Source organism: Macaca thibetana, chromosome 2 (genome assembly GCF_024542745.1).
Source record: "Macaca thibetana thibetana isolate TM-01 chromosome 2, ASM2454274v1, whole genome shotgun sequence".
In the NCBI taxonomy this organism is placed as follows: Eukaryota; Metazoa; Chordata; class Mammalia; order Primates; family Cercopithecidae; genus Macaca; species Macaca thibetana.
The window spans coordinates 99,619,927-99,640,574 of record NC_065579.1 but is presented as its reverse complement, the minus strand read 5'-3'; the positions used below and the strand labels follow the sequence as shown (position 1 = coordinate 99,640,574).

General features: G+C 41.5%; 2 protein-coding genes across 3 annotated transcripts in view; one reads left to right on the top strand and one right to left on the bottom strand.

Moving 5' to 3' along the window:
- KIAA1143 (KIAA1143 ortholog) overlaps nucleotides 1-20,648 on the top strand; it is a 940,736-nt gene that overhangs the window by 264,566 nt on the left and 655,522 nt on the right. The window lies entirely within an intron of this gene.
- Nucleotides 1-20,648, bottom strand: part of LARS2 (leucyl-tRNA synthetase 2, mitochondrial) — a 162,097-nt gene that overhangs the window by 137,527 nt on the left and 3,922 nt on the right. For both annotated transcript variants that reach the window (XM_050780506.1, XM_050780507.1), the window contains 2 exons: nucleotides 18,640-18,894; nucleotides 12,993-13,121 (listed from right to left, as the gene is read on the bottom strand). In XM_050780506.1, coding sequence (XP_050636463.1) covers nucleotides 12,993-13,121; nucleotides 18,640-18,873 — 363 coding nt within the window. In that variant the 5' untranslated portion in view covers nucleotides 18,874-18,894. The remainder of the gene's footprint in view (nucleotides 1-12,992; nucleotides 13,122-18,639; nucleotides 18,895-20,648) is intronic.

The window sequence follows — 20,648 nt, the reverse complement described above, 5'->3', positions numbered from 1 at the left end:
CCCTTTTCAGTAAAAGAGGCCCAGCAGTTCTTCTTTCCTGAATAATTAATGATTGACATCAGGTGCTTCGATTAAAAGCCGCCCGGCTGTTCTTGCCACAGCTGATTGGACCAGAAGCAGTCCATCAGCAGAAGGCAACCATCTGCGCACTGGAAGGACGGGGCCTGCTTCCAATTGCCCCAGGCAAAGACTCTGCCCTACAGTAGACGTTGCCATATTGAAGGTGGTGGTGGATGTGACCCACTCACAACTGCTTTCTGGAAGGGATATGTGCTTAGTGAACAAGCAGTCCTGTGGACCTCTCAAGCTTGCTGTTGCCCCAGGGGAGGCTGGCTTGCCACATCCTATGCTGCATTTCCCAGTCTTGGGAATCTGGGACACCTTGGATTTCCAGGCTGGGATGATCCCAAGCTACTATCTTCAATTCCTGCATCCACACCCATCCTGAGGTCAGTCAGAATAGGCTGCTTTTCTTTTTATATAAGTTGATGTTTTTTTCAAATTACAAACATAATAGAAGCTTAATTTAACAAATGAAATGGCACAATACAGTGATAAAGGCAAAGTTGATTTTTAACTCCTGGTCACTACTCGTTAATGATGTGACCAATAACGCCAGCCTTTGTTTCCTTCCACATCTATCTCCCCACTCAAATACATATATACAAACATATGTACACATACATAGGAGCCTGCTTATTTGTTTTCATGAAAATAGAACCTTTGCAGAGAAAGGGGAATGCTTACACACTCTTGGTGGGAGCATAAATTGGTTCAACCATTGTGGAAACTAGTGTAGGGATTCTTCAAAAAGCTGAAAACAGAATTACCATTTGACCCAGCAATCCCATTACTGGGTATACACCCAAAGGATTATAAATTGTTCTGTTATACAGACACATCCACACGTATGTTCACTGCAGCGCTATTCACAATAGCAAAGACTTGGACTCAACCTAAATGCCCATCAATGGTAGACTGGATAAAGAAAATGTGGTACATTTACAGCATAGAATACTATGCAGCCATAAAAAAAGAACAAGATCATGTCCTCTGCAGCAACATGGATGGAGCTAGAGGCCATTATCCTCAGCAATCTAATGCAGGCCAAAAAACAAATACCACATGTTCTCACTTACAAGTGGGAGCTAAATGATAAGAACATACGGACACAAAGGGGAACAACAGACACTGGGGCCTACCTGAGGGTGGTGGGTGGGAGGAGGGAGAGGAGCAGAAAAAATAACTATTGGGTACTAGGCTTAGTACCTGGGTCACAAAATAATCTAGGTATAAACTCTGGCATGACTATACCTATATAACTGGCACATATACTCCCAAACCTAAAATAAAATTTTTTTTTAAAAGTTAAAAAGATTATTTTAAAAAGAGAAAGGAAATAGAAATGATTATACACATTATTTTATGGGCTTTTTTCATTTAACACTATATCAGGGACATCTGTACAAAATATGTACGTATGCATTGTGGGAGTTCAGTCAGGCTGGTGGGAAAAACTTTAAGATGAAGTTATAGGATATAGATACAAATCTTCTTGGAAGGCTGGAAGGTTTTGCAAAAGTCTCAGGATAGGGCTATGGCTGAAAGCAGCCTAATCCTTGAGTAAATGGCTTAAAAGTAGATATAAAGGAATGTAGAATAGTTTATCTAAATAGCTTGTTTACTCATGTGGTCCTAAGACCAACCTTTGATCAACCTCGGGTGCATAATTGCTCTCTACTCCGGGTATTGGCAACCAGGTCAATTATCCTATAGTGGTGTTTATTCAAAGCCTTTGTCATTAAATGTATGCTGAATAAATGCTAGCAGGGCCAGTGAGTCAGGACCTCGGCTGCAAGTCTTTACAGCACTCTCCTTGGAGTCTGTAAGTGGCCCAGATGCTCAGCCAGACTGACAGGCATAATATCTGTGTCAGTGTAGGTTATTCATTTGTTGCTAGGTCAGGGTCTGGGGGTTAAACCCCCGCAGTGCATATATGTCTTTTCTAAAAATTCTAACATTCCCTTAGTATATCTATTCTATGCAGTTTTACGAAACTGACTGGACATATCCCAATCCAGTCGAGACTTGAGGTCTCTTTTCCTCTTACTAAATGTGGCAGGCCCAAAGTGTTTCACCCTCTCAAACAGCATCTTCCCCTTCTAGGAAACTGCTCTGCGTCCAACTTAATACAGTGTTAGTGCAAACTGCCAATCTTAAAAACCCATCCCCCTCGCTACAGAGAGAGGCAAGTGCCTGAATCCTTCCCAAGACAGCTCTAGGCTTGTATGGAGTAAAGCAGAATGCTGGAGGAGAAGAGGACTCTCTTTTCTCCTTGATCAGAAGCCATAAAGGCTTCAGGTGGCTCTGCCCCCCAGCTTGTAGAAATGTCTGAGAAAATAAAGCTGGCACGTGGAGAGAAGCAGAAATAGGAAATGGAGAGAGACTGGGGAAATTGGTGTACTTCAAGGACCTAGTCCCAATACCCAGTGGGCCCAGCTCCTACATTTCCTTTGATTCTGTGAGTTTCAGGATCTGTAAAAAAAAAAAAAAAAAAAAAGGCTCCCTTTTTGCTTAAGCTGGTCTAAGCTGGGTTTTCAGTCCATGGTAGACAAGAATCATAAACAAAAACACTGTTTAGGCTACAATTTTCACTTCAATATTGCTTGATCCATAGATGACAAACATTCTTCCCTATTTGCTACCAAGTTCTGCAATTCTTTCTCTTTTTCTATTTAAATTTCAATAGCAAAAAAAAAAAAAAAAAAAAAAAGAAAGAACCCATTGCTGGGAATATGGGCAGTATTACTAGAAAGTTCTGCAATACTTCCAAGGACAACACCTGAGCAGCTTCCAGCTGTGCTTTAAATTCTCCTAGGGCTGTGTCACTGGCAGAATAATGTAACTGTTGTGTAACTGTTCCACAAGAAAGGGGAGAAACTTAATTACCACTTGGTTTCTTTGTCAGAACTGCCAAAATGGCACCAATTCAATGTTTCTGCCTATTAACATTCTGTTAGGTGCCGTCCATATTTTTAAATAAAGGCAATACAGAGACTGTCACAAAAACCAGCCTAGATTTACATAATATACTTATTCATTTCTATTTTTGTTTTCAGATAGAATTAACATGGAAAGATATTCTTAGCTTACATGTTATCTAAGCTGTCTATGAAAATAAAGTTAGAAAAATCTTAAAGTTTCTTAATATTTCAGATTCTTACCAAAAATTAACAAAAAGCAAATGTCTGCCCTAGAGAGATTAACAGAATCAGATTGTGGGAAGGCCTTTTTGCATCTTGAAGTCAGAATTGTTCTTCCCACCATGAGCCAGAGCATTGGAATTAATGTTTCTGTGAGCCAAATTTCCACAAAATTGGAAAGAGTCTCTTTGTTTCCATACCCTGGGTTTCCCACAGCCCAGTGACCAAGTGCAAAACTCACTTTTGTTCTATAAGATGATTCACCACTGTCAAGGGGGAAACAAAGTGAAGACCTACAACAGGATTACAAACTACTGAAGCTTGTCTCTTCCCCCACAGAGAGCAGCTTCTATTTTTTGGTCAAGTTGTTATGGCCTATTTACGTGAAAGACAATGGGTCCGGTGCTTCCTTTGCAAGCCTTGTACATGTCTCGTGCACTGTTCGGATCAAATACCTCTAGATACATGGTGCACTTTCATGCCCTTGATTTCTCTATGGCCAAGACTGTCCATTCACTGGGAAGAACTCCAAACTCTCCTTTTAGGTTTTAAAATTTCAATTCCTTTCTTTCTATCACCGTAACTTATTTTAATCCATCCACAGTTGAAAAAGTAACTGAACTGAACTGAACTTACAGCTCACATGTGCTAGCTAGGCAATTTCCCTAAAAAAATAAAAATAAAAATAAATTATTGGCATCTCTATTTATATGCTTGAGCCCACCTGAACCCTCTCAACTTTCTAGAAGTTAACTTCTTGGACATGAGTGCATTCTGCAGCTTCAGAACATTTTTTCCACATATTTTATTTTTAAAAACATCTACTGAAAATATACTTTGAAATATATATCATGTCAATTTGGAAAGATAGGAATATGACATCACAGAGGGTGGCAGAAGACTAATGATAATTTTGAAATAATAAATGTAATACTACTCAGAGATGGAATCAAGAAAAAGTGCCAGTAGCTATAACTTGGAAATCCATAAAATAAACTTCCAAAGTCTGAAAAAGCATCATTTCCACCTGGTTCATATAACAAATACTCTATGTATTTAAAGTTGAGTGGGAAGCCAAGGAAATGGGTGAATCTACCTAGCAATTTGGAAGGGTAGGACATTACCACAATCTCTGGACTGCAGAGACAAAGTAAGAAAGCCCAAAGGCTGATCTCAGCTGCAGAAGCTCAAACAGGCTGGACTGCCCAGATGGAACTAGATTAGTGAAGACCAAACCAGGGCAGAGAGAGAGAGAGAGATAAAGAGAGAGAGAAATTTTCTGGCCTCTCCCTTTCTCCTGTCCTCCAATGTTACCAGGATTTCCTATTGTTGAAAACCAGGAGGGGGCCAGCTTGGGAACCTGACCTGCAGGAGTCAGCCCTTCTGCCATACAAAAAGCAAGGGATGGATCTAACAGCAAACTGGTCAAGGACCAGCACAAGAACACTAACAGGACTGCATCACCTGCCTCACTCTGAGATCAGAGAGAAGTGGGGGCCAGCTATTACTATGGAAGACCAGGAGTTACTGATGACAAAAGCACAGGGGTCAGAGCCCTGGCCAGGGGGCGAGGCCCGGCAATCACATGGCCATGGCACACCCTGGCGGGGCCTTCTGCCCTCCCCTGCCCTGCTCCAGGGTGAGCCTTGTGTCTCGGAGTTGGCAGGCAGGATGGACAGCAAGCAAACTAGAAGAAGTAGAAGAAAGGGAGGCAGGAGAAAACACAGTTCCATATAACATACAGAGAAGGCTCTAAAGGCATATAACCTGGAAAATGCCAGAGGTTATTGCCTGGTGTGAGGGCCTGATGCAGAAATGGGTGCCCAAAGGGGACTACAGCCTTATCTATGTTGTATTTCTTTTTCTTATAGGGGGAATATGGACATTTATGTATAATTTTAAAATATATTTTTTAAAAGAAGGAATTATTTTTAAAGAGGCAAGAGACAGTTGTCATCCGACACAAGAAGTAAGACTGAGTAGAGTTTGGAGATGGAAGAGAAGGAAGCCCAGGCAGCTGGTCATCTGCCTTCCCAGTAGAGAGGGAAGCAGTGTAACTGTTACTATGAAAGGGCCAACCAGTTCCCTAGAGATTACCAGATTTCTCTCCCTTTCATCAAAACAAAATTTTATATTTGAAACCAATTCAGCTTCTAATTGAGAGCAACTATGGTTACTGCTTCTCCAAAAACTGCTATTTTTAGGGTGTCGTGGTGTCTTTGGAGTATGTTCAACACTTCTTATTTCCAAGAAATGAGAAACACAATATTTAATTTTGTTTAGCAAGTGTAATAACTCACCATTATTACAGATTGGGGATAAAAATCAAGTGAATACTTCAGATTATAAAAACCAAATGACAGTACCTAGGCCCAAAGCAGGAGACCTCCTCTGGGAACGTGGAGGGATGTGTCAGGCAGATAAATCAGCCAGTTTCCAATCAAGGCACTGGACCAGCAGTTCGTTCTCTCCTTCGAAGGACATCTGAGACAACAGGCCCTGGAAATTCACTATCTACTTTCAGATGCTACAGAGATTTGCAAATTTGAAAACTAAATGCCATGCTATGCACTCTCCGGGCACTTCATAAACACTTGTTGACTGACTGGCAAACTGAAAACTGATGGAATGTACATTACCGTTTACTAGCTAAGAACTTCCCTTGCTTCCTGATATTTGTGGATAATTACATTATGATTATGCAGCTGCCAGACACATAGCCTCAATTTTCTTCCTCCTCCGCAGTGAATAGCAAAAAGGCCCAAGCAGAAAACTCCTCTACTTGGGCAATGCCTGGTGGCTTTTTGCCTGAGACAAATTAGTCCAAGCCCAACTCTGTGAGGGGGACTTGGCACCTTGATGCTTTTATCACCCGGCTTCTGGACCAGAAGGTGCTAGGGAGACCAGCCGAGGTGGGAGGTGGGGAATTTTATTTTCCAGCCATCTGTGCATACAACATATGAAAACACAACAAAATCACCATATGGAGCTAAGTTTTAAATATGTCATCAGGCATTCTATGAGTTTAAGAAGAAACCGATTGGCAGTACAGCCTTTTCTGATTACTGAAAGAGAATAATTTATCTCTGGCTTCAAATGGCCCCTGCTCAAACATCCAAACCTCAGGACTCTCTTTTTATTGCTACTATTAATTGGGTTACACTTGAAAATTGCATATTGTTTTTAGAGGGTTTTCTCAGTGATCATCTCATACACAAACCTCACAACAAATCCATGATGTGGGTAGGGCAGACATCATCACTGCTTTGACGAACCCCCTGCTTCCTAATTGATTCATCACCCCCAAACCACCTGCCCCTCCACATACACAGTCCACATCTAATCTGTGTGTGTCTGCTCAGCTGCTTGTGACCTTTAGCATTCTTCTCATTTCAATGGATATATTTTTGAACCTAGAGAACCATGTCCATTTGGCTCTGTGGAGCATCCAATCCCATTCATCTAAGTGCCAAATCTGGGAGAGCACTTACATCAGAACTACCTGAAATGCTTATTTAAATACCAATTCCTGAGCCTCACCCTGGACTATATCGCAACCTGCCTTTTTAGCATACTCCTCAGGGGATCATTACGCACCCTAAGGTTTAAGAATCACGGACACACAGAGAAATGTTTACAGAGCATAAATGGTTGGATGCTAAACTTGATGGCAACAACTTCATGCTCTGGGCAATGTTTCTCAAATTCCACAGGCTCCAATTGAGAGGTCTGCTAGTCTCCCTGATGGTTTCTAAATGTATACTTTTACATCAATAATTTTTAAAAAGATTACCCAAGATAAGAATATTCTGGGTCATCTAGATCACCTTAGGTGGGGGTCACTGGAGCTGTTCACAAACATTTTGGTCCTCCTCACCATCCTGGCACATGGTGGGAATATTCTTTACCCTCTTTGAGGTTGGATGTGGCCATGTCAGTGGAAGTGAGTTGAGTCCAAGTGGAAGATTTAAGAGCCAGTGGGGATTCACTATACCCCCTTCTCCCAGCCACAGAGATGGGGAGGCACTCACTGAGGTAAGAACAGCCATCATCCAGGTCCTGACTACCTTGAACTGAGCCCTCCTGCTAGGCATGTAGCAAAAGCAAGAAATGAAATGTTGTTGTTTTAAGCCACTGAGATTTGGGGATTTTTTATTACAGCAGCATGGTCTAATTTTTCCTGATAGGTAAATCTGATCACCAAGAACTAGCACATGAATTGGGTGTCTGGGGTTGCCTTTGTATTTATAATCATCTAAATGTCAAGTAATCACCTAGAATGACAGTTTAACTTTTAATTCAATATTTACCAATCTTGAGCCCAAGGATTTTGTCACTGGGATATGTGAGTTCTAAAGTTTGAGAAATATTATTCTGCGCTATAGATGCACAATGAACACTTAGTCCAGACTTAAATAAAGGAGTTGTATGCTTTTAAAAACATCCATTGAATCAATCAACTCACAAACAGTTGAGGCTTATCAGATTATAAACTCCTTGGGAACAAAGGACCTTATAGGTTGTAGACCTAAAAACATATTAGTTACATTTGACCATTAAAAACTTGACATGATGATTGGGTGTGGTGGCTCATGCCTGTAATCCTAGTGCTTTGGGAGGTCAAGATGGGAAGATTGCTTGAGGCCAGGAGTTCAAGACCAGCCTGGTCCACATAGCGAGACCCCATCTTGTATAAAGAAAAAAAAGAAGAAGAAAAAAAAAAACTTGACCTGCTAACACAAAAGAAGTTAGAAAGACCTTCCCTGCTGCTGAGAAGCTTATATTATTGGGCAGATAAAACAACATGTGGATGACATATAGACTTCCCTAGTTTGTGGTTCTGACTATAAGTGCTAAATTATTTCATAACAAATGTGAACTGGAGAATTGAGGGATGGGTTTATGGTAGAAGAAAGAATTTAAATGGACTTTGAAAAATAGCAAGGACTGGCTGGGCACAGTGGCTCACACCTGTAATCTTAGCACTTTGAGAGGCCGAGGCAGGCGGATCACCTGAGGTCAGGAGTTCTAGACCAGCCTGGCCAACATGGTGAAACCCTGTCTCTACTAAAAATACAAAAATTAGCCAAGTGTGGTGGCGTGTACCTGTAATCCCAGCTACTCGAGAGGCTGAGGCAGAAGAATCACTTGAACCTGGGAGGCAGAGATAATACTGTTCTTAGTGTGCCTTAGAACTATTTCATATATCTCCATTCAAGAATAAAGCTGGTGCTCAATGATTATTTACTGACTGAATTAATCAATACATGTGGCAGACCCAGTTTGGCAGTCCCGGATTAGATATTCCTTCCCTGCTTAGAGTGAGGATCGTTAAAGTTAACTTGAGTCCAAGTCTATTCAACCTCAGGGACCAAGCCTGACATTAGGCAGGAAAGATTTTAAAATGACAAGGAAGCTCAACAGACTTTCTTTCACATTACTGACAATGAAACAAAGATTTCTGTTTCTCTTTTGCCACATCACTTAAAAATGGCCAGACAAGTTTTCACCAGATTTGGTGGTTGTATCTGAGATGCTGTGACTTAAATATGAATTATGAAAATTAATAAGAAATTAATTTCAGGAGAACCTAGAGAACAGCCTGAAAAGAGGGCTTGTCATCTTAAACACAGCAACTGAAACTGTGAAACAAAAAGACAACCTTAGGTATCTGCTGATCACACAGACTAAGAAACCATCAACCAAATAACAAATAGTGGTTTCAACCATAAGAAGCAAATCAAGCCACAGGATGGATATTATGAATTGCAGGATTCATTTATTAAATGGTGACAAATCACCTTCCTAAGCAGCTCTGAGGAATCAGATCAGTATAAATAATAATTACAGCTATCACTTGTGGGATTATTATGTGCCAGATACAAGCACTAGCTCATCTAATCCTCATAACCCTGTGAGGAATAAAGTATTGTTATCCCTATGTTAAAGATTAAGAAAGTGGGATACAGAGACATTAAATGACGCTGCAGAGTCACTTGGCTAGAAACTGGTAGGTTCAAATCCAGGTTGTTCAATTTCTGGGTCTAGCCTGACCTTAGGCTTTAGATATGGTAGGAGGACTCCTTGTCTTTTGGGTCTGAGCTGCCTGCAAGGGTACCAGTTCCCCTGGGCCTGGGGCTCTGCCTTGAGCCTCCTCTGTAACATCTCATCCCATCCAAGGAAATTAGAATCCCACCTACAACGCCCTCAACCACCTGTTTTGCTAACAGGCTTCCCTGTACCCTATCATAAATGTACAGTTTTGCTGTAAAAGCTTAACTGTCCCAAGGCGGGCGGATCACCTGAGGTCAGGAGTTTGAGACCAGCCTGACCAATGTGATGAAACCCCATCTCTACTAAAATACAAAAATTAGCTGAGTGTGGTGACGGGTGCCTGTAATTTCAGCTACTTGGGAGGCTGAGGCAGGAGAATTGCTTGAACCCAGGAGACAGAGGTTGCAGTGAGACGAGATCACACCATTGCACTCCAGCCTGGGCAACAAGAGCGAAGCTCCACCTCAAAAAAAAAAAAAAAACTTAACTGTCGGCAATTTGCCTGCACTCACTAATTGTTCGAAATAAGTTGGCATAAGCTAAAAAAAAAATTCAGACAAATCTAGTTAAAGAATCACAACTAGATTCTTTATCCCAGTGAGATAAAGAATTGTACTTTAGCCAGGCATGGTGGCTCACATCTGTAATCCCAGCACTTTGGGAGGCTGAGGCGGGTGGGTCACGAGGTCAGGAGACCGAGACCATCCTGGCTAACATGGTGAAACCCCGTCTCTACTAAAAATACAAAAAATTAGCCGGTCATGATGGTGGGCACCTGTAGTCCCAGCTACTCGGGAGGCTGAGGCAGGAGAATGACGTGAACCTGGGAGGCAGAGCTTGCAGCGAGCTGAGATCGCACCACTGCACTCCAGCCTGGGCGACAGAGCGAGACTCCGTCTCAAAAAAAATACACAAAATAAAAAAAACAACTGTACTTTAGGCAAAGAGTCAATTCATTCTGTCCCACCTCTTTCTTTTTCTTTCTTTTTTTTTTTTTTGGAGACGGAGTTTCACTCTTTTTGCCCAGGCTGGAGTGCAATGGTGCAATCTTGGCTTACCGCAACCTCTGCCTCCCAGGTTCAAGCGATTCTCCTGCCTCAGCCTCCTGAGTAGCTCAGATTACAAGCACGGGCTACCACACTAGGCTAATTTTGTATTTTTAGTAGAGATGAGGTTTCCCCATGTTGGTCAGGCTGGTCTCAAACTCCTGACCTTAGGTGATCTGCCCATCTTGGCATCCCAAATTACTGGGATTACAGGCATGAGCCACCACGCCCGGCCTGTCCCACCTCTTTCTAATAAACAGAGCAGAAATAATGAAAAGCAGTATCTGGGAAAAATAACATCTGATAAAAACCAGAGAGACAAACACCCTCAGCCATCTTAAAGTGGAACATAAATCTCTGAATTTGGTAGTATAAAGTTATTGAACTCTTCAACTGACAAAGACATTACAACGTGACCCTCTTTTAGGAATACTTCTTGCAGCCAATGTCAGCTCAGCATAAAATTTCAAACCAGTTATGACAATGGATGCACTTACCTTGCTAAAAGAAAATATAAAGAACTGAGAGGCAGCAGATATCATTTGTATAGGCCCTGACAAGTTCACAGTAGCAATGGCCACTGGGGTTCCAGTAAATGTTTAATTAACAATTGGCTCCCTGGAGGAAAAGGCCATGATTTGTAGGTTTGCTGATTGCCATGGTGTAAATACTCCCTCAATGGCAGATTTCAAGCTACCAAGGTGACTAATAAACACAACATTGGGCAGAGATATACATAGTTGACTCTCAGGAGCTGGTGTGAGCAGGTTCCTGCCCACTGCTGGCAATTGCTAATACTTATTGGTTACATACTGTGTGCTGGCTATCTAAGTGTTTCATAGTCACCCTCTTTGAATCCTTGTAACAGGCCAATGGGGCAGGTACTATTTTATTCCTATTTTATAGATGAGAGGAAACAAGGTGTTGAAGAGGTTAATTAATTAACTACTCAAAGGCCACACAGCTTGTAAGTGTTAAGAGCTGGCATTTGAATCCTAGCAGTCTGGTTCAATGGGCCATGCTCTCAGCCCTTCTTCAATACTGCCAATTTCATAGGTGGTTAAAGAAGACATTAGGATTATCCAACACCCATCTTAAAGATGATGTGTTACTAAAGATTGCTAGTAAAGATTAGGCTCTGGGCTAGGTGCAGTAGCTCACATCTATAATCCTAGCACCTTAGGAGGCTGAAGTGGGTGGACTGCTTGAGCCCAGAAGTTCAATACATACCTGGACAACGTGGTGAAACCCCATCTCTACAAAAAATATAAAAAATTAGCTGAGCATGGTGGTGTGCACCTATAGTCCCAGCTACTTTGGAGACAGAGTCAGAAGTTGAGCCTGGGATGTCGAGGCTGCAGTGAACTGTGATTGCAACCACAGCACTCCAGCTGGGGTGACAAAATGAGACCCTGTCTCAAAAAAATTTTTTAAAAAAGCAGGCAATGGGGTAAAGAGGAATGGCCCACATCAGCCAAGGAAGGGTGTTTGTCCTCCTCTCTCACAATAAATTTCACCTCATCTTTCAAGGCCCATATCAGTTTTTTTTTTTTTAATAGGGTCTCACTCTGTTGCCCAGGCTGGAGTATAGAGGCACAATTACAACTCACTGCAGCCTTGACCTCCCAGGTTCAAGTGATTCTCCCACCTCAGCCTCCTGAGTAGCTGGGACTACAGGTGTGTGCCACCACGCTGGGCTAATTTTTTGTATTTTTTGCGGAGATGGGGTTTCGCTACATTGCCCAGGTTGGTCTCGAACTCCTGGGCTCAAGTAATCCTCCTGCCTGGGCCTCCCAAAGCACTGGAATTAGAGGCATAAGCCAGGTGCCTGGCCCAGATATTCCTTCTTTAGTAGCACTTTCCCCAACTCCCCAGAGTTGTTACTCCCCAAATACCTTTTCTTAAAAAAATTATTTTTTTCCATTAGAAAAAAAATCCATGGTCTGCTGGGCACAGTGGCTCATGCCTGTAATCACAGCACTTTGGGAGGCCGAGGTGGGCAGATCACAAGGTCAGGAGATCGAGACCATCCTGGCTAACATGGTGAAACCCCGTTTCTACTAAAACTACAAAAAATTAGCCGGGCGTGGTGGTGGGCACCTGTAGTCCCAGCTACTCGGGAGGCTGAGGCAGGAGAATGGCCTGAACCCGGAAGGCAGAGGTTGCAGTGAGCTGAGACTGTACCACTGCACTCCAGCCTGGGTGACAGAGAGAGACTCCATCTCAAAAAAAAAAAAAAACCGAAAAGAAATACATGCTCAAAGAATATGGAAAAAAAACAAATAGAATGGAAAGAAATATCTTGCAGTCTCACCTGCCACTCATAGCACTGATATGTATTTGTACTATTGACCTCAGTTCCTTATACAATGATTCTCTACTCATGGGTGAGCATCTCCTGGGAAGATTATCAGTGTTACCCACATTTGTATCTACCTTTCACCCCATTCCCACCCACTCTCCACCCCAGCACAACACTCAACTCATAGCTGCCCCCCAATTAACCTAGATGCTTTATTATAGTATCTTCTAATTCATAAAAGGAAACACTGAGCTTTTCATGTCCATCTTCAAAGCTGTCCTAAACTTAACTAAAGTTGGTTTTCTTCATTTGTCTTGAACACATATTACTATATGCTGACCCTGCGTGGGGCAGACAAGGGCTGCTCCAGCAGGTACCTGTTCTTACCTGCATCCCTCTCATCTTCTGGAACCGTGCTATGGTGTCGCTGATGGTGTAGACACGCACATGGCCCATGTGCAGCTTACCAGAAGGATAAGGGAACATGGAAAGCACGTAATATTTTGGCTTTGATTTCTAGGAAAGAACGACAATGAGTATTTATTAAGCATTTTCTGGGAACTCCACATGTATACATAATATTTTGGCATTTTACGCAAAGTAATAATTTAACATTTTAAAAGTTTCCTTTTAAAAAGACTGTTCCCAGAATGTAAATCAATTAAAATGTCAAAAAGCAAAATTCAAAGCTCTGGTTCAAGTTAACAAATGTCCAAAATAATGCCAAACAACCTCTAAGTGTTAATTACCCATACATCTTATTTTTTTTCTCTTTTAAGAACTTATTTTTTTAAAAGGAATGAATTAACAGTATTTGCAGTGACCTGGGTGAGATTGGAGACTACTATTCTAAGTGAAGTAACTCAGGAATGGAAAACCAAACATCTTATGTTCTCACTGATATGTGTGAGCTAAGCTATGAGGACGCAAAGGCATAAGAATGATACAATGGACTTTGTGGACTTGGGGGGAATGGTGGAAGGGGGCGAGGGATAAAAGACTACAAATAGGGTACAGCCTATACTGCTCGGGTGATGGGTGCACCAAAATCTCACAAATCACCACTAAAGAACTTACTCATGTAACCAAATACCACCTGTACCCCAATAACCTATGGGGAAAAAAAAAAAGAAAGAAAAGCGGTCCCAATGCAGACCCCAAGAGAGGGTTCTTCGATCTCGTGCAAGAAAGAATTCAGCGCAAGTCTGTAGAGGAATGTGAAAGCAAGATTATTAGGAAAGTAAAGGAATAAAAGAATGGCTACTCCATTAAAAACAAAACAAAACAACACTTCTCTTTTAAGACAGCTTCCATCTAGGGCCTTAAAGAACTGTTTTTCCGAAGGAAGCTCTAACACATACATATATCCATATAATTCAAAGAAGCAACAGTTGAATCACATAGATGTAACATCTCTAAAAATGGAGTCTCTTCCTAAATTCTCTATAGCTGCATTCTGACGTAGGTTTAGCAGTAACAACAGGATCCTAAGGTACCAATTTGGGTCCTGAGTTTCCCCATTGTATTGACAGCCTGTCTTTCAACAAAAATGTTGAAATGGGAAGGTAATGAGAAGATCTTTTTAACAAAGGAGAAGGTTGTTGTTCTCCAGGGATGATAAATAAGCAGCCTCAGACCAGGGTTATGTAACTCTCCAGCTTCCAAAGAAGCAGCTTCGTCATGAGAAACTGTACATGTATCTGAACGGAAGGAACACAGGCCAGTGAGTCCTTATTAGATCACTGACTTCTGGCGTCTTAATTCTTCCCCTGGTAAAATGATGAATGTTGTCATTAGTGTGCACATGAATGGGTAAGGTGAACAAAGATGGTAGTCCTTGAATGGACTCCTACTGGGGGGACCTACTGTTCAAGGGTAAGAACTGTGCTTTAGTCACCTCCTTCTCCACACCTGCCCCCAGTACCAGCAGGAGTTTCATAAAATGTTGGATAAATGTTTGTTGGCCTTCGTGCTCCAAAAGCCTAATAACTGGCCCCTATGGAGCACCTTTTATCCAGCAAACTTCACAAATCCTACCCAAGTAATAGGAGGGTTCCCCACACCCAAGTTTAAATCATCTCATGACGGGGTCAGGGGTGGAGGGGCTGGGGAGAAAGGAAGAGCAACAGGTAACTGGGTGACTGATTCTGTTTTGTCACTGAGGGTCAGAACTTCTGCTTTTGTTTTATTTATTCCTGCCTTCTGTTTTTTTCTTCCTGGCCTTATTCCCTTCCTAGAACTTTACTCAAGTTCTTTAACAATTTGCTTCCCCCAAAGTAATGCAAACAAACACAAAACAGAATATTCATAACCCTTCTTTTGTGTACATATGTGGGAGGGGGTTTTTAAATATTGTTTGCTGAGTGTTCGCATGACTAATAATGCACATAAACCAAATATAATCAGTAGAGCAGAAGAAACCAGAAATCAGATTCTTGCCAAGGAGTTCTTAAACTTCCTTCAGCAAAGAAGTTAAACAAACCTTTAACGGAACCATTAGCAAGTGGCAAAAAAAAACCCCACAAAAACTAGAATAGAACTTTTCTTTGTGCTGCCCATCCTCTAGAAATTACCAAGGAGTGTTAAGCTGCCTGAAGGAAGAGATGGGAAAAAAAGAACAATTAAGAAATCTGGATCATATACAAATTAGAAAATCATCTGGAACTGCTGAAATGACAACTACAATGGATTTATACAAACAGGATGGAAAGCAACACATTGGTCACACACTTTAATTAGAAACTGCAGATTTATAACTCTTAGGAAAATCACAGAAATGTGAGAGAGGACCTGAGATTCAGGGGTTGGTGAGAACTCAGGAACTTAATAACTGTCTTTAAGAAAGTGAGTGGCAAATAACCCTCTCAGCTTATGAGCAAGTCCCTCCAAGGAGGTACAAGACCCCATTCTTTTACTTAGTGCAGAATCAGAAGAAAACTATCCACTCAATTCATGCCTTACTCCTTACAATGAATTAGGCCTATGGCTTATTCTTCAGAAATTTTTAGGAATATGGGAAAATAGCTGTTAAGAGTTCTTTGGGAGCTTAGAAAAACAGTAAAATCCTTGATCTAAGCTGTTTCTAGTTTTTCATTTGAAATTTTTTACATAAAATTATTTTTATTATACTAATGTTTGTTATATATTTAACAATCCTGCCCCAAATATTTTCCACCTGTAATTTCTTCACTAACATCTCTTTTTTTACATGTGTTCAATAAAGATTAAATTAATAGCAAAATCAAATGAATAATTATATACTAGCTAAGCCAAAATCCAAATCTGAGTTCATAAAAGATACATAGAAAAGTATTGTTTTCTAAAGTCTTTAATATGCATGAAGATTTTTGTTTATTGCAGAAAGGTATTCAGCTTATTGCCTGTCTCTGCCTTTTGCTTTTCTGCATGAATTAAGTCATTTTCCTCTGTGACAATGAAATGAGTTCTATCATCTGGGGGTGGAAAAGAGAGAAGGAATGATGGGAGTTTCTGTTATAATTGAGCAAGAATCTGATTGAAAGGGAAATTTTCATAATTATATAAAAGTGTAAGAATTTAAGCCTTTAAAAGAGATTAAGATTTTAAGTGATGGGGAAAGGATGGCTTTTATAAGTGGGTCCTATTATTTTTGTCAAGTTCTGACTTTAGAAGAAAAATGACTTCTGCCTCTTTATAGATCACGCTCTGAAGCTGTGGCTGAGCCTAGAGAAGGAAAGAGTAAAAGGAGCACCTCAATAGAAGTCCGGAGCCCTAGCTCTGGTCCTAGCTTTGTCACTAGCCGTGATGTCTTGGGCAAACTCCTTTGCCTTTTGGGATTAGTTTGCTATCTATAAATCAAAGGTGAGACAAAAGAAGGTTTCTGGGTAAAAAAGCATGAGCTCAGGAATCAAACACACATTTGATTTTGAATCCTGGCTCTGCCATGTCTTGGCAAATTGCCTAAACCTCTTTCTGAGCCTCAGTTTTCTTACTCCAAAAATGAGGATAATAATATCTACCCGCTGGGTTGTTTCAGGATTAAATGAGATAAACAACTGAAAGACAGTGCCTGGCACATGGTTAAATGCTCATTAAATGGAAATTATTTTTTAAATAATAATTATGTTGATGACAAGACATTCCATTTTGAAAAACTTATTTGAGTGGATTTCAAGTAAATCTAATACCAGAGTGAGATCGATTATAAATGCTTCAAAATCCACGAGCATTCCCGTCACAGTCTCAGTTCCTGATAGACACACCGCGTTCTGATCTTCATGTATCTTTTATTTATGTACCACTTCCGTTTGTAAAATGCATTCAGTCACACATTTTCTCATTTGATTTTCAAAACAATTCTGTGAGATAAACAATGTAAGGAGCCCCAGAATCCAAAACGTTAAATGATGTGGCCTGGATCACGCAGGTTTCCTGGGGCAGAGCCAGCATTGCAGCCCAGGCTCTCGCTCACTCACTGAGTGCTCGCTCTGCTTTGCCATTCCTTGATTCAAACCCTGATAGGGGGCTGCCAGGGGATCACACACAATGCCCCTTATGCTATCTCCCCAATTATTAAAACAATTTCTTTTGATTCATTTAGCATTTTTAAAAACTGTATGCTTAAGGATGAGATGTCACAAAATCAATAAGCTACAACATCGAAACGTTTGGAAGTCAATAAATGATCATCTAAACCAAAAGGGGGAAAAAAAGCTAATTTTACTGTCCTCACTCAGAATTAAACGGCTCCTTAAGAGTTTGTTTTCAGAATCTATTAAGTTACATTAGTCTGATGATGTTGACACAAGGGCTTTTCACTTCTTAATGAGGTAAAAGTCAAACTTTCATTGTAAAATTATGCATTACATTCAAACTTTCCCTTTTTTTTCATTTCATTTTACTTGTTATACACTACATCTTTCTAATAGCAATTTTTCTTTCTAACCATCTTTCAGTTTAACACAAATAGCTCCCCTTCCCTCACTCATTTTTCATAACCACCAATCTTATAGAAAGAATGAATGTGATGACACAATCAGGAGATGGGGAAAAGGCAAATTTAGAGAGGTGTGGTCTTGTGCAGCTATATTTATTCAGCTGCTTGCCTTGGGCCTAATCTCTTTATTAAACATAGAAGTTTAAGTTATTTGATTATAACTACTACAAAGAGATGATCAGAATTTAAGAGTAAAACTCCAATCAGATTCAAACATTTCATGTAACAAATCACATCTCCCACCTGTCATTTTGACCAATATCAAGAGGTAAGGGTTAACACGTTCCAGACTGATTCCCAGCAGGCTAGCCCCCCAGAAAAGGAACAGAGAGCACTCCACGGAAACTGGCTGCAGCCAAGTATTATATTTCCACCATTAATTCAGGTAGAGGGCCGAGCTGGTGCACCTGGTGCAGAAGCCAAGGGTCCACTAACACGTGTAGCTGCTACCTCAAGGTTAGACCCTACCCCAGATCACAACAGTGGAAGGGCTGATATCCCCCAAACTATGATGCTGAGGCCGCAGAACAGAGTTGGAGGCTAAGGTCATGCCAGGGAAGGGGCAGTTACTTCTCAGAACCTGCAGCCAGCGAGGAGCCCGGGTGCCTCTCCTGGAGTCTCAGATATGACCTTGCCAGAAATCTGTGTGCTGCCCCACCATGCAATGGACCACAAAGGACCCATCATCTGGTAGAGCTCCTATTTTGATTAGCTTCCCCTAGTAAATGTTGCTCTAGAACATCTGGTTTGCTGCTGTCTGCCATATACCTTGTGCACAATATTACTATGTGTGTATCCACCACACTGGAAACTCTTGTAAGCACTATCCTTGTATCACCTCATTTATGCTTCCCAATCCATTTACCCCTCCCAATAGTGCAGGTGGGCACTATTATGACCACTCTCCATTTCAGATAAGAGAATTGAAGCACAGAGAAATTCAACAATTTGGTTCAAGGTCACATATTTAGTATCTTATTTGAACCAGGTAGTCTAACCCCAGGGTCCAAACCTTCAGCCCCTCTTCTCTACCCTCTTAGAATCTCTCAGAATACTCACATCAGCCTCTGAAATTTTGGAGGCCTGTTCTTTTATTCGCTGATGCCACCATTTCTCAACATCCTTTCTTGTCTGCAATGTATACTCTTTTGTCCACTTTCCCGTGGCACTGTAGATACTTCTGGTACATCTGGGAATTACTCTTCTTTCCCACTTGATGACATCTGGCCCACCATTTAGCTGTATTTTCAGAAGAGAGGCATAAAAACCCAATCTCTGCCAAGCAGAAGCCATTCTTCAGAAGGTGAGAAGGCCCTGAAAAAGAGGGCAGAAAGCACACTATAAGCTGCCTCAAACCCTCCCCAGAGCCTATCTTTCCATTTGTCACAGTCCAGTGTTATGGCCCTGTGCGTTCCCCTTACTCTTTTAATGATTTCTTTCCCTGAAAAGAATACTTTAGCAATTCAATTAAGCTAAACACAAACTTTTTAATAGAAAATATAAAGGATCAGTGACCCCCAGGCCGGGCACGGTGGCTCAAGCCTGTAATCCCAGCACTTTGGGAGGCCGAGACGGGCGGATCACGAGGTCAGGAGATCGAGACCATCCTCGCTAACACGGTGAAACCCCGTCTCTACTAAAAAAAAAAAAAAATACAAAAAACTAGCCGGGCGAAGTGGCGGGCGCCTGTAGTCCCAGCTACTTGGGAGGCTGAGGCAGGAGAATGGTGTAAACCCGGGAGGCGGAGCTTGCAGTGAGCTGAGATCCGGCCACTGCACTCCAGCCTGGGCGACAGAGCATGACTCCGTCTCAAAAAAAAAAAAAAAAAAAAAAAAAAGGATCAGTGACCCCTAACATCAAAAATGCAAAAATCCTGTAGGAAAAAATGGAGACCATCAGCTGGCCAGCTCCTGCACAACCTTACCAGTTGCATGGAAGGCATGGAGTGCCCTCCCTCCCCTTCCCGTGGGCCAGCCCAGGGACTCTCCAGCAGGCTTCACTTCCTATGTCTTCGAGCCTCAGAAGAGCTCAAGCACATGTTGGGTTGGCCTTAGGCTCAAATAGCAGAAGGGGTCTAAATAGAGGCCTCCCAGGAGGGCCAGAAACTCTGAACTACTATTTGCAATTTTTATACATATTATGAGTTAAATATACCCTGTAGGCTGAACCTGAAAACAACCACTATTTAGAAGACTGATAATTCATTTAGTTTCTCCTTCATTTACCAAATATTTATTTATTTATTGACTTACTTTTTAGAGACAGGGTCCTGCTCTTTCACTCAGGCTGGAGTGCAGTGACACAATCATACCTCAGTGTAACCTCTGACTCCTGGGTTCAAGTGATCTACCTGCCTTAGCCTACCAAAGTGCTGGGATTAAAGGCATAAGCCACCATCAAATATTTATTGAGTACCACTAGGCCCACACATTGTTCTAAGCACTGGGGATACAGCAGTAAACAAAAACAGAGTCCCTTCTTTCTTTTTTTTTTTTTCTTTTTTGAGACAGAGTCTCGCTCTATTGTCCAGGCTGGAGTGCAATGGCATGATCTTGGCTCACTGCAACCTCCGCCTCCTGGGTTCAAGTAATTTTCCTGCCTCAGCCTCCTGAGTAGCTGAGATTATAGGCACGCACAACCATGCCCAGCTAATTTTTGTATTTTTAGGGAGATGGGGTTTCACCATGTTAGCCAGGTTGGTCTCAAACTCCTGACCTCATGATCTGCCCACCTTGGCCTCCCAAAGTGCTGGGATTACAGACATGAGCCACCCGCACCTGACCCAGAGTCCCTTCTTTCATGGCACTTACATATTAGTAGGGAAGCAGATAAGAAACAAACAGTAAGGGAGGCAGATAAGAAACAAAAATATATAATGTGTAGTCATGGTGAGTGCTATTTTTTGGAATTCAACTCATAGTTTGGGGCCTACCAGGATATCCAGTTGTGACTGAAAATTGAATTTTAATGTTTCATTGGCTTCTTCCACAAGTAAATTCTAGAAATGACCTCATTGAAGAAGTTGCATGTTTTATTGCTATTTAAAGGGTTGAGATTTCATCAAATAT